General features: G+C 43.9%; 1 protein-coding gene across 1 annotated transcript in view; it reads right to left on the minus strand.

Moving 5' to 3' along the window:
* Window positions 1–5,609: 5,609 nt before the first annotated feature.
* EIF3L (eukaryotic translation initiation factor 3 subunit L) overlaps window positions 5,610–14,878 on the minus strand; it is a 159,479-nt gene continuing 150,210 nt past the window's right edge. Inside the window, exon 15 of the mRNA XM_085601410.1 lies at window positions 5,610–6,522. Coding sequence (XP_085457536.1) covers window positions 6,484–6,522 — 39 coding nt within the window. The 3' untranslated portion in view covers window positions 5,610–6,483. The remainder of the gene's footprint in view (window positions 6,523–14,878) is intronic.

Below are 14,878 nucleotides of genomic sequence, written 5' to 3' on the forward strand. Positions count from 1 at the left end.
GGGGGTTGGAGCAGATGCTGCCTCACCATCTCTTGTACAGCGAATATCACTGGGAGCCCCTTAGACAAGCAATACAGCGTGCCATCTTTCAGCTCGAGGAGGCCAGGGGACCCTGGCAGTGAGGGTTGAGCGAAACCTGCAGAAGGCCACAATGGCAGAGAATATGGCTTTTCACAGACACCCTCACTCCCAAACAGAAAGAGGTCAGTGATGTGAGTCACAGGTGATTGATAGATGCCTGTATTTTGACCTTAGTGCTGTGTTCTTGCGTGCAGGCATGTGCTTGAGCGCAAATGAAGTACACAAACACATATAATGTTAGTTCAATCTCCATATGCATCAATTGCACAGCATGCAGAGCCATTTATTGAACAAATGTAACGTGTTGTAAGAAAAAGTAAGTACAGGGACACTACAGTTTGGTGAGGGGGGGGGGGTCCACCTTCAATGTAAGGCATACACAACAGTACAATCCCACTCAAGTCACTGATGGTGATAGTTACCTGGGAGAGCGGGCATGTTTGCATGAAATTTGAACCCAATAATGGAAGTGAAGTACGTCTTCTATATGGGCATATAATTCCCAGGCAGGAAGTGCCCAACAAACGTGGGCAAATTGATTATACTGATGTCCCGATATGGAAACCCTAAACCAGAGCTCTAATCAGCATCTTACAGACAAAAAAAACGCGATTCTACGCACATCACAATTTCCTCAAGTCTATGAGAAAAGGAAACAAAACATTTGTATTATTGACATTATGATAGCCCCCGCTCCCTTTTAATATGGACTACCTCACACCAACAATCCTGGGATGTGTGAAGAAATGTAAAGCAGCTCTGTGATTGGGCAGGCACGGTACTGGGACACCAGCGTGTGAACGTGCCCGGGCACAGTTGTACAAGAGCATGGACATTTCACTTCCTGTTGCAACGGGCAACAAGCAATAGACTTCACAACCTAAGGCTGACCATGTGAAGATATTTTATTGATTTACGTGTATAGCGATTTGAAACATTGTTATGATACCATAGAACTTATTTATTTGGGTGCATTTTCGTACAAAGATGGACTAAAAGCACACCATTGAGGTCTGGTTGTGTGTGTTTCATAAGAAGCGAGATACGGGATTAGTTCCATAACTGTTAATGTGAAATAGAAATAAAGCATTAACAGCCCCACGTAGACAGCAATGGTTAATCTGCCCTTAGCTTTCATGCCATATGAAGCATAACCCCCCCCCCCCCTCCCCTCACCCGACGTGCCAAGATGGAAGCTGCGGAAGGCAATTGTTCCCTACTTTTCCACCACTTAGCTGCACATCATTGCCTCTCAGCTGCCACTTCATTTCTATGTAAAAGCAAACTATGATTACTGTGTACTATGTTAGGCCTAGGGCAAATTTATCAGCACTACTGGAGCGGATTACCATATACACATATGGAAACCCTGATGAGGTTCACACAGTTTTTCCGGGACCGTAAATTAGCAAAGTTGTGGCATTTTATATATAAAAAAAAATGTTAAGGGATATTTCTATGTTGCACTAGGGCTCCAAGCATGGCCGGTACGTTTGGTCAATACTAGTAAACACAATGGAAAATCTAAAAACAAATACAAGAATAAATGACTTTGGAAGTACTTCGCAACGCTCCAAACATTTGATTAACTCTTATTAAAATTTGAGGGAGTGCCCTTAAAAATTAAACAAAGCAAAAAAAAACATGAGGATTTTATTCAATTTCTTATTAGAGGATCAGGTCTTTGCCATTCCGAGATCACAATAAATGAGAAAATGGGCAGTATTTTACGAAGAGAAAGTCAAACTTGTCTGGCATCCAAGAGGTGCCAGACCACAAGACCATCTCATGCTAAAGAAGACCACATTAAGTCATTGTGTACAGGGATCTCCTTCAAAAAAGAGCCCTAGTGTCTCTAGGGTCCCAAATGCGTTCATGACAAGGTGGACATGCAGGTCCTAGAGAGGCACCCTACAAGTTAACCGGACATTATCAGCAAAATGGCATACATATACATTGTGTGGGACGTTCACTCAATGCCAAGAATTATAGAGCTAATGGCATCACCAAATTCAAAAGAGGAGCCAAAGGGAAGGTCAAGAAACGTGTACAACTAAAGTCTAACTGTGTCTGTGTCAGTGACATACGCAATTTACAAGACTAGGTCCCATGGCTCTTCCTTTGGAAGGTGCTGAATTTCTTCAAACCCCACCTTGTTGCGCTTCAACCACTGCTTTCCCAGCCTTACCCCCCCCCCCCCTAAAACATACCCTACCTTTACTTTATAGCACACACTACTTCTACCCTTGGATGTCACTGCCTAACCCTACAGTAAGTCACTCAACTCTTTCCCTACAATCCCCTGAATCCACACCTCCTCTTACATGTAGTCTATATTAAAACACCCTCCTCTTTGTACAGCACTCCTGAGCTTTGTAGCAGGAATTGTTCAGCACAAATAAAAAAATAAATAAACAAAAACACATGCCCAGGGATATGTTTTGACAACAATTTTGAATGCAGTTGCTAAAGAGGTGGGTTTTGCTCAAATGCGCCATTCACCTGCGATCAACAGAGGAGGTTCCTGCCCCAAGGCAGGCACTCCCTATCCTGACACCAATGTTCATGCGTCTGTGCTGAAGGAGTTAGTAGTCATCACAGGCCCAGCAACTCCCCTTACAACCGGTGTTGGCCATTTAGAAGGAATGAATGGTTACAGTATGCAGTATTTTCATTTTTTGCTTATTTGTGGAGTGAACGTTATTGAAGGTCCTGGATTTTTTCTGTAGGCAGTAGTTTCCATGGAACATCAAAAGACATGGGCAGTCAAAACCCAGAAATTCTGCTTAAAGAACTTGAAAGGTATACTGCAGTTAGTGAAACATGTATAGACTGTCAATGAAAATGCAGTTATGGGCAAATGTGATGTTTGTGCTAAATGTGTTTTTTGTATGGTGCAGTCCTCCAATTACCTCAGTGTTCAGTTGTAATGTCAGTTGGAGTGTCCTTGGTAAGCAGGACCAATATCTTCGAGCCAAGCTCATTGTACATCAACAGTTGTGTGATTTGCAGCTTAGTTGCAACCAGTCAACAGTTTAGCGTGGACGAAGAAGGTATGTGGGTTTGTTCTTAGAGCGTCCCTGCCATGAATGCCTATTACTTTTGTTCAATGCAAACCCAAGTTGATTGACAGACCGCAGAAACTTTTCAGACACTCACCACCAGTCACAGAGCTGGGTTGATTCCATCATTGTTCTTTAGCTCACTTCGCCACCCCAGTTCAGATCCAGCTATATGCAAATCAATCTTGACCCTGTTCCTCATGGGAACAGTCCAGCCCGAACTGCCAAGCCAGGTCTTCCCCGGACTGGAAACAAGCATCCTGGGACCGGTTTCGGGGTAACAAACCTCATCAGCCAGGCTAGCTTGAATCCAGTGGTAAAGAGAGCAAGTGACCCATGTCTAGGTATACCCTGCCAACTTAAGAGCGAAAAGAGCAAACACAAGGAGATGATGGACAGAGCACTGAAATTTTTCACACACCCCCAGTCACAGATGTAGGTAGATTCCATCGTCATTCTTGAGGAACAAGGTCAAGAATGATTTGCATATGGCTGGGTCTGAACTGGGGTGCCGAAGTGAGCTGAAGAACGATGTGGATTCAACCCAGATCTGTCACTAGGGGTGAGAGTCTGAAAAGTTTCAGCGCTCGGTCCAACATCTCCTTGTGGCTTGCTTTATTCATTTTGTTTTCTAGCCCATGGGCACCCCTTGTCAAAGGATGGCACAACTGTCTCCCGTATGTTCATTTTCACTGGACTGTTTAGCATCATCCTATTTTGACACTGAGATACTAAAGTACATGCTTGGTTCCTTTCTTCTGGTTCTCCATTCTAGAAGAACTTGCTCATTAAAAGTTTCAGATGTCTAGGTTGCATTTCTCTCAACAGCTTGACATGGTAAAGGAAGTTACCCAACTGCAAAACACTGGCAGGTTCAGCTAGTTCACTGGAACAAGGTAGTCTAATGTTTGTCCCTGCATTTCTTCTATTGATAAACTATGAACTGTGAAGTCATATTGGATCATGGGCTGCGTTCCTAGTATAGATAAATCTCAGTTTGCATCAGAGGAAGACATACGTGCTCTGTTGCCGCTCACCGTGATAACATCTAAAAGCAAGCTTTAAAATAAATTAATGTGATCTGGTTTAACTAACAGTGAGTGAAGTTACAGATAGGTAAGATCTTACACTGGTGACAATCAATGCGAGTTGCTAATGGTCAAAAGTGCAAAAGATGTATAGGAAACTACACCCATAGACCTTCGGCTGGGTAGCCTGTGAGGTGTCTGAGGGTCTTTCTAGATGGCCATCTACCTGGAACCAATGTTAGCAAAACGGCAGCCGTTTGCAAGCACAGCTGCCAGCAGGATCCCAGGTATGTTGGAACATCTATACTTCCTCTTGAACGAGTCCAGTATCACACCACAGCAATATTCTTCCATCATCACCAACTGGACTCTATACACTAGAAAGCAACTTCATATGGGAGCAGCCAACACACACATTCCCCACTCCCTCCTTCCGTAGTTGGCGCTTACTTTGAAACAGACTTGGGGTGGAGTAAGTGCTATGCAAGTTAACAACTCAATCACACCAGAACACACATTCTCTTTATCCATACAAAGACTTAGAGCATACAACACAGCTTTGTGACCTTGTATTGTTTCAATTTTAGTATATGTGCCGCCAATCTTGTACATAATCATTTTTGTGATTTAGAAAGATGCATTTTAACAATGTTCACCATTGTGTGTATGTAAGATTAGTTTTGATAAACATGCTCTCTGTTCTTAGAGACTGCTAGTTCCACCTTGAAAGGTCCAAGCACCACTCGCTAGGAGACACTAGCTGCTGTGAGCTGGAACAAGGGGCTTAGCTTGTGGATGTCACAGCTCACGCAGAAGTCCCATGTCAGGATTTTGACGAACAATCCGAGGTGGACTGGTTTCTTGTTGACTGTCCAGTGGAGCAACGGCAGACCTCTAGTTCTGCACCCCACGCCAGTTCCAATTAGTGATTTTGCTGCGCAGCCTACCCCAACGCCAGCCGTTGCATGACGCTACTGTGCTCCAGATCAAAAAGTTATTTTGTGAAATAGGGGTGCGCAGATCATAAAGTCCAATAGACAAGTAGTGATGTAAAAAATCAATTTCTTTAGTCCAAATTCTTAAAATTCAGCAAACGAAGTCTCAGTTTGCTTAATTTTAAGAATTTGGAATTAAGAAATTGATTTTTTACATCACTACTTGACTATTGGACTTTATGATCTGCACACCCCCATTTCACAAAAAGTGGTTTCTTATTGACGCATGTGCCCATCTCCCTTCCAAAGAGACCACAACATACTTCAAATCTCAAATTCTCATCCTAGGCCTCAAGGGAGAAGGTGGGGGGGGGGGGGGGGGAGGGGGATATTTCCCCACCCCCTTAAAAAAAAAAGTTTACTTACAAAGTGACAAACTATGGGTAACATAGAAAAAGGTCTGCTTTTTAAACAATATGGGTACAAAGACAACAAAGGAGAAGTTTCGTTTCAAAGCAACTGCATCTTTTATTGCAGGCGGTAGTCAAAACAGGAGTAGATGTATGATGTGATGGGACAAAAAGATGGACTAGGGCTGGGTACACTGAAAAAATAGAAAACTCCCTGTAGGCAGAGAAACAAGGCCTGCTTTTCAGGACCAAAATCTCAAACCCACTTAGCCCCAAGTGCGAGGTACAGAATTCCTTCACAGGCTCAACGTTTGCTGCTTGCGGTGAACCAGTGCTTCTAGGTGCTGTGCATATTTCACTTGACTAGCATCAAAGTTTCACTTCAAAACTGCGTATAAAATATATTGGCGAGGGGGTGGGTATGCAGTAGTCCCAATAAGATACTAGAAACGGTCCCATCTGCTCATATACACACTATATATGTCTATCTCCATTCTGCCCTGCATTCTCATGCCCAGTCTTTTTGTAATATGATTGTGTCTCGTCACCCAGTCAGCGCAGTTGTGTGATGTGTGTTCCTGGTCGATTACTACCAGTTCGTTCCAATCTCGGAGGGCTGAGCTACATGAAATACCAGGTCACCCGATAGTCGTTTCTATTCTAGGGGAAAAAAAGGTTTCAAAGGGACAGTTACACTGCTACATCTTCGTTAAGAATGCAGCAATGCGTCAGCAAAACTCCCTCAGCACAGCACAGGCTTATGTTTCCTCAATTTATTTGCAAACCTTTCCAGTTCACTTTGGCAAAGATAGGTCTGGGGTGCATAACTGTGAGCAGGGGGCACCTCACTGTGTTGTCTGATTACCGCCTACCCTCCCACCTCAAAACCAGCTGTCTGCAATTGTCCACACAACAGCAGCAGATGCAGCTCCAAGGTTTTTCAGTCTCCGCTGGGCTCTCCAATCATTCACGCTTTCTGGTTCATAGATTTCATTGTTTTGTTCAGCTACACAAAAAAAAGCAAAGAAAAACAATGTTGAATCCCAGACCAGTTAAATGCTTTCAACTAGCTGCTGTATGAAAACATGCAAATGTTGAACAGTCAATGGTCAGGTAAACATCACATTTTGTTTATAAATATAAAGAAAGGCTCACCTTGAGTCCATTTACAGACTTACTACTCCTTTCCAATTCTGAAAAGCATCACACACACACACACTTACAGGGACATTCTAGTTAGGCTCTGCATAAAACCCTAGAAACTCAGCAGTTATAGTTACCTGAGCTAACTAGAACTTACACCCGCAATAAAATGCGTATGAGCTCACATTACATCACTGATGACATGTTCATTGACATCACTGACGACATCTCAAATGACAGCAAAGTAAACTTCAATATACTTCATACAATACTATTTAAATAAAAAAAAACACGACAGGGGAGATATGTACGATGCAAAAACAACAGTTGATGGACAGAATGCAGAACAATGTCATACATTCACCCCAGTACAGAGATCTGGGCCTAAATCCATCGTTTTTTTGCTCACCATGCCATTCCAGTTTGAACCCAACCATATGCAAATCAGTCTTGACCCTGTGCCTCATGGGAACAGTCCAGCCCGACCTGCAAAGCCAGGTCCTCCTTGGACTGGAAACAAGCATCCTAGGACCGGTTTTGGGGTTTCACCCCTCTTCAGCCAGGATAGCTTGATTCCAGTGGCATGGAGAGCACGGGACCCACGTCTGGGCATACCCGTCCCACTTGGGGTGACAAATGCAAAAACAACAGTTGATGGACATCACAGAGCTAACTGTAACCGTATCAAATAATACACTCACTTATCTAAGAGACAGTTCTTAGCAGATAATCCTGTTTCTACTGACTCACTACTCTAAACAGTAATGACCAAAGTAAAACATCTAACCGTATAGGCTAGTCTACAAACCACAACATGCTAAATAACATGCTCTAATGATAGGTTTCCTTGCTCTTTCAAAAATAGTCATACAATCTGGTGGTAGATTTAGGTATCCGAACACTATTACTTCAGGAGCCATATCGCTAGGTTGAGATCCTTGGGTTTTGGATGTCTGATTTCTCCATGGCTCTGTGAGAAGGTTGGAAGTGAGGTGCTGCTTTTGGTTTGGAACCACTGACTGTTCTGGTAGTGTGGTGAACCATGGTTGATGAGCCCATTTGGGAGCTAATAGAATCAGTGCGAGTGATGTCTGAGTTTCCAAACCAGTAATGAAAGGAGGAGGAGAGGTGGAAAACTAAGCAAATATCCCTGACCAGTTCATCCATAGAGCATTGCCTTTGGATAAATGGTGTGGGAATCTGGAGGCGAAGATCTGCGGAAATCCCCATTTTGAAGTATGGAAGGAGAACCTGGGGATGAAGTTCCCATTCGTGTACTTGTTGCCGCATCCTGCTGAGGTTGGCAAATTAGTTATGCATGCCTGGAAAGTGTTTTGCCAGAAGATTAATTTTGTGATGTATTGCCCAACGCCAAATGTTCAGAGAGGCTCTGACAACTGTAGAGTGTGTCCCCCCCCTGCTGTTTTTGTACATAGCTGCTATATGGTTTGTCCGGAATAAAACAACTTTCCCTACAAGGTGGGGCTGAAAAGCTTTTAATGCTAGATAAACAACTAGAAGCTCAAAGTAACTGATGTGGAGAGTCATGTGTCCTATAAACCCTGAATTGTTAGATGCTGGAGATAGGCACCCCAACTTGTGAGCTTTATCTGCTGTTAGTACAACTTGTGGAATCGGGTCGATGAAGGGCTGCTCATTTGATAGGTTTTGTGTTCCACCACTGCAGAGAGCGATGAGTGCATCTGTCTACAACACTAGATCTGTTAATTGACCCTGTGATTGATACCACAGACGTGCTAAACATTCCTGTAGAGGACGCATGTGTAATTTTGCATGAGGCACTGTTGCTATGCATGATGCCTTCATCCCTAATAGTAGTTGCGTGAAAGTTTTGACTGTTCGGTATTGGTTGTTTTGAAACTGTTGTAATAAAGTTTTGAATTTTGACGGCATTGGGAGAGGCTAGAGCTGTTTAAGTGTTTAGGGTTGCTCCCCGATATGGTTGCAGTTGTGAGGGTCGAAGATGGGACTTTTATGCATGGACTATAAATCCCAATTGATGTAAACACTTTTGCTGTGCGTTGGGTTTGATGAGCCAATCGTCCAGATATGGGAAGACATGAGTTTGTTGTCTTCTTAGATGAGTTGCTACTACTGCTAGACATTTTGTGAATACTCTGGGTGCAGTAATCACTCCGAATGGGAGTACTTTGAATTGATAGCGATTTCCTGCCATCACAAATCTGAGTTATTTGCGATGTGCTGCGTGGACAGGAATATGGAAGCATGCGTCCTTCAAGTCTAGTGTGGACATAAAGACGCTTTGTTGTAGAAGTGGAAGCACTTGTTGAAGGGTAACCATATGGATGTGTTCTGACAGTATGTACAGGTTTAACGTTCTGGGGTCTAAGACAGGTCGCAGTGTCCGGTCCTTCTTGGGGATTAGGAAGTGAATTGAGTAAACTCATGATCCTTGGTGTTCTAATGGAACTGGTCCAATAGCTCATTTTATTAGAAGAGCTTGTACTTCTTCATTTGAGGAGCTATTGGTGTTGTAGCGAGAGTTTGAGAGTGCAAAGTGGAATATTGGGAAGATTGCTGGTAAGCTCCAGGCAATAACCATGTTGGATAATTCCCATTTGGCAATCAATAACATCAGACAAATGGGTAAGAATTGTAGTCTCCCCCCCGAGAGGTGTAAAATGGTCTGAGTGAATTGTAGGCAAATCACGGTTTGTTAGGAGAGGGAGAGGTACATGTTGCTGTGCCTTTACATCTGCCTTTGGAATGGTTTCCTCTGTACCCACCTTTATACAAACCTCTTGATGGTGAGGGTTGTGTGTTTGACCTGTATGAGGACACCCTGGTATCTGAGGAGTTACCTTTGGATCCCCCTCTATAAACTGAGCGGCAAAAGGAGCCTCTATTGGATGGTTACTGAAGGGCTTCCATTGATTTTGTCACTTCTGTGTCCTTTTTCATTTTCTCAAGTGACTCATCTACTTGAGGTCCAAAAAGATTCTGTTTGTGTACGGGGGCATTAAGAATAGTTTGTTGAATCTCCGGTTTAAACTCTGAGATTTTCAGCCATGCATGCCTTCTAGGAAGAATTTTGGTGTTAATACACCTAATTGCAGTATCAGCAGCATCTAGTGCACATTTGACAGAAGAATTAGACAATAATTTCCCCTCTTGCACAAATTCTTGTTCTTTTTCCTTGGGTTCTTTTGGAGTAGCTGCTCCATTACATCACAGTGGCCCTGTCAAAGCTTGCTAATAGGCCTTGTGTGTTGGCTATACGCCACTGGTTGGCAGATAGTGCAGACATGCGTTTCCTTGATGCATCTATTAATTTAGACTCGTCTAGAGGGGGTGCATCTGCTGAAGTTTGGGAATATGAACTTTTCTGAGCATTGGACACAACTAAGGAATTTAAAGGCAACTGTCCTCTAAAAAAAAAATTGGATCTGTTGGAGGAGGCTTGAATTTCTTGTCAACTCTGGGTGTTACAATACGATCCCATACAGGGTCTTTAAAAATATCATCAGCATGTCGCATCATGCCTTTTAACATAGGTAAAGATTGTGCCGTCTGATGTGAGGTTCCTAAAATCCTCCTCTAAGGATTCCTTATGTAGTGTGACCACATGGTATGATGCTGCTCTGGAAATGAACTCCTGGTATGCTGTGTTGTCATCAGGAGGTGATGGCTTTGTAGAGTATAGGTCAGGATCATTATCTATTGGAGGATCAATGTTATCATTCCATGGATCCATTGGTGGAGGACTATCATCACCCTTATAATCAATATCAGGCTGTGTGTGTGGAGAACCCTGTGATGTAATGTCTAAAGGGTGTGGGCCTGGTGGTGATGAAGACGGTGGAGGGGTTTCAGGAACAGGGTGGATAGGGCTTGTAGCCATGTCTTTTTCTTCTTTAGAGGAATTTTGTAACTTAGATCCTCTGAAGGAAAGTTCCTTTTGGAAGGTGTGACATGTTTACCTAGTATGTGACCAGTGTCTGGATTAATGTAGATTTTCTACTGCCTAGGGTCCAGTTTTTCCTGCATAATCTGTGCTGAACTTTTCGGTGCAGAGCTGGACCTGTCCTTTTTAGGTCTCGGCTAGCGTGGCTATGCACATGCACAGCTCGCTCGGCGATATTTAATGATTTTGAGGAGTTTCAGTAAAGGACTTTAAGCCCCGCCCCTCTTTTCCATTGGCTGGCGTCACCGTTTATGCTAAACGGTGGCCAGCCATTGGAAAAGAGCTTTCCATGATGCCTCCCTTTGGCTTTTTCAGACGGCCCACTTAGACGGGCTCGCCTGCTTTCCTCCCGTCTAAAAACGTTTTCGTATCTTTATGGGGCCATGTGTTGAAACACATGGCCCCATAAAGACAAGAGATCCCAATGCTTGCAGCACGGTCCTCCTTTCACTTTCGGGACCGCGCTTGTTAGCCAATGATTCTATGTCATAGGGCAAAACTGTTCCAAAGGTGTGACTGGAGTTAAACTGAACCACAAGTTCCAGAATGCTCAAGTTTGATCAATGAAAGCCTAGGACTGGAAAGTCGGTGTCGCGACATTGACTTGGAGTGTAACCCTACCCTTCCCACTGCTAGGCCGACGCCTTCACGCATAGATATCCAATGTATTTGCCTTCCCATGATTTTCTCCTCCTGAGGAGCGAGAGATTTTCGAAAGGAAAAGCCAAGGAGGCAGAAAAGCGTGTGATTGTAGGCAGGCAAGAAAACAATCTAAGACTGGAGCCCGTCGTCTCCAGCCAGCTCCCTCGTCTCTGTGCTCATTTGGCGCAGCTGCTGCCACGGCCTGCCCCTGAGCGCCAGCCTTGAGATAATATCCAGCTCATTCCAGGCTTCAAACTGCAGCTAATGGCTTTCGATTTCTGATTTGGCTCGACTTCCGAGGCGCGGGCACCGTGGCTGGCGGAGGGAAGCAGGGAAGGCCGCGTGGGTGGCTGCAGACATGTGTGCCATGGCCATTGACTGAAGGAAGTCTGTTGGCATCAATTGTTGTGCAGCCATATGAATTCCTGAGCCCGCACTCAAGGGCCGCCCCTCTATGACCTGTACGCGGAGGCCATTAAAATTCCGAAATAAGGTCCTTGATACGTCATCAAATGAAGGGTATGCGCTCATTGAGCTCTGCTTTGGCACACGGCTCTACGCCTCCTCAGAGGTAGTCAGTGATACATAAATAACATTTAAACGTGCAATGACGCGACATACGTGCCAACATTGTGTGAGCAAAAAGAGGTCGGGTTTTTCAAGTTTTAAAATTCACTAGCATATAGATGGCATCTCTAGAAGTGACAGCCATTTCTCCTGCTGTTGAGAACTAAGGAAACACATTACTTGCCACTGTACCAGGATCAGAGAAAAGGGTAAAGTGGCTTAAAACCCAGGCGGCATCGTGGGCCGCAAGCAGCTTTATATTTACTAAACATTCCTTATAAACTGCACACAAGCCCGTACAGTGCGTTCAGGTCAGTACCTCAGCAGCACTTGCAGCTCATGCATTTCATACCACTGCATTGCTTTCAAAGACGTGTTGGTTCCCTTCTTGCTCAAGGAGCTGGGGTTCACCTCTTGAACGGTTCAATCTGCAGCCTCAAAGCTTTAGTAGTAGCCTCCCTTCTAAATCAGCAGGGTTGGAAAGTGTGGTATGGAGCTGTGGATCTCGGAGATGTGGAGGTAGAAGCTGTGAAGCCGATGTGCAGACTGGAAGGGGAAGGTGTGATATGTAGAGGAGGGAGGTGTGAAGGTAGGATGAATGGAACCAAGACACATGGATCTGAGGAGTCTGCAGCGGTTAGGTATGGTTTTGATAGACATGGAGGTCTGAGTGGTGTAGCGAGGGCCACTGGAATGATGTGGCATGTATGGACAAAGCAGGGTTCAGTAAATTATGCATCAAGAAAAGCCTAATTATGCGGCACATATTAAAATGGTATTACTTCATTGTTTTGACATTAGTACACTTGTTAACACTGTCTGGGCATTGGGTGCACCTCATTAGTGCCAGTTCAACACTAAAAATATAAATAAGCATCAGGAAGGTGACCAGTTAAGCATTTTAAAGGGCCTACCACTAAGAGGCAACACATCACTGCATTTTTAGTAACATTTGAACCATTTGAGCTACAAACATTTTTTTGGTTAAAATCTGCAGATTATACAGCAAATGATGGAGAATGTGGTAAATGCGGCATATCTATAATTAAACGAAAAACGCTGCGGCTGCACAAGGGCATAATTCCAGTGGCCCTGATGGAGCTGAGAGGTGTGAATGTGTGTGGTGTGCAGATTCTGTCCATGGAGAATCAGTGTCGGAACAGCAATTTGTTCACAGTTTATCTATTGAAAAAAACATTTTCCCAACAATTTGTCATCCTCCAGGTGGGAATGGGTCAGTTTCTAACACGTCTTGCCACTGTACTACTACAAATAAGCCCAAACAATGCTTCTGGTTAGGCCTCCTGGACTTAAAAATATACTCCAGATGAAAATTACAGAACTGGAAACCGTATGAAAAAAGGAGGCATTTAGAATTGGACACAAATACTCCTGATGTGGTCTGTTCCCACACGTTCTCCTTTGTATTCCCAAATGTGACCTATTGGCACACAGATCTTTCTCTTCCTTTCCCGGCCTCTCTCCTAATCTTAAAACATCTTTCCAGACTTCCTCCTATCCCACATCTCTTCTCGTCTCTGCTTAGTCATACGTTTTCCCACACATCCCCTCTCCTCTATCACCAAACTCATAGTGTCCTGGGATTGGCTCCCATGCTACACTCCCCCTCTCTGCCCACAGTGTCACCTTCTCATGAGACTGGCTCCTGCCCCTCTTCTTTTCTTTGCCTCACTCTCACCAACGCCATAGTCTGCCTCCAATTCCACACTCACTTTCCCTATCATTGACTGCAGTGTTCATTTATGGATTATTGGTTTCAGGAGTTCTTGAACTAGATCTGATCATTTTTAGTATATTTTGTGGTCAATTGAGTTAACTTTCCCCATGAGGAACAGGGTCCATACTGATTTGCATAAGGATGGGCATAAACTGGGGCGGTGTGGTGAGCAAAAGGAGCGTGGATTTAACCCAAATCTCTTGACTGGGGGTGAATGTTTGATTTGTTCCGCATTCTGTCAATAATTTGTGTGTCTACTACCCACTCTCTACTACTCACTCTCTACTCTACCCCACTCACTCACACTCTACCCCTCACTCACTCACACTCTACCCCACTCACTCACTCACACTCTACCCCACTCACTCACTCACACTCTACCCCACTCACTCACTCACACTCTACCCCACTCACTCACTCACACTCTACTACTCACTCACCTACTCTACTACTCACTCACCTACTCTACTACTCACTCACCTACTCTACTACTCACTCACCTACTCTACTACTCACTCACCTACTCTACTACTCACTCACCTACTCTACTACTCACTCACCTACTCTACTACTCACTCACCTACTCTACTACTCACTCTACTAGCTACTCTCTACTACTCACTCTACTAGTTACTCTCTACTACTCACTCTTTACTATCTACTACTCACTCTACCACTCACTCTACCTCTCTACCACTCTCTCTACTCACTCTCTACTATCGACCACTCTCTACGCGCACACATGTATATATATGCATTTATAAATGTGTATATAAATACATACACATACATATACACATCTGCATATCTATATAAATGCATGCATACATATACATACATATGCACGTAAAGTCGTGAAAGTTTTCCTCTGCGCACTCTGCAACAGAATACGGCCTGCGTGTTTAAAAGGAGAACCACGTGGGCAATTTGAATGTCAGAGAGACTGCCTCCCTTGATCAAGGCTCTGGTGAGCAGAAATGTTGGGAACAGTGAGCCTCTTTGCCTCCGTGTCTTTCCACGAATAAAAAGGAATTTGAAAGCAACACTACCAGAGTCAATGCGCCTCTTTTAAGGTAAAGGAGGATTGTTGGTATGTTATCTGGAAGCCTCGCACCAGAAGCACTGACCGCCCTGCCAAGGTTCAGGCTTCCTGCGTGGCAATGGAGTTGGTGATAAATACATACACATATACATCTGCACATCTATATAAATGCATGCATACATATACATATGCATACATATGCATGAAAGTTTGAATAACACTAATAAAAGCAAAGCTAAAAAGCCACCTAATTAAAAACAGAATTGCTTTAACTTAAACGAGGG

Source organism: Triturus cristatus, chromosome 4_2 (genome assembly GCF_964204655.1).
Source record: "Triturus cristatus chromosome 4_2, aTriCri1.1, whole genome shotgun sequence".
In the NCBI taxonomy this organism is placed as follows: Eukaryota; Metazoa; Chordata; class Amphibia; order Caudata; family Salamandridae; genus Triturus; species Triturus cristatus.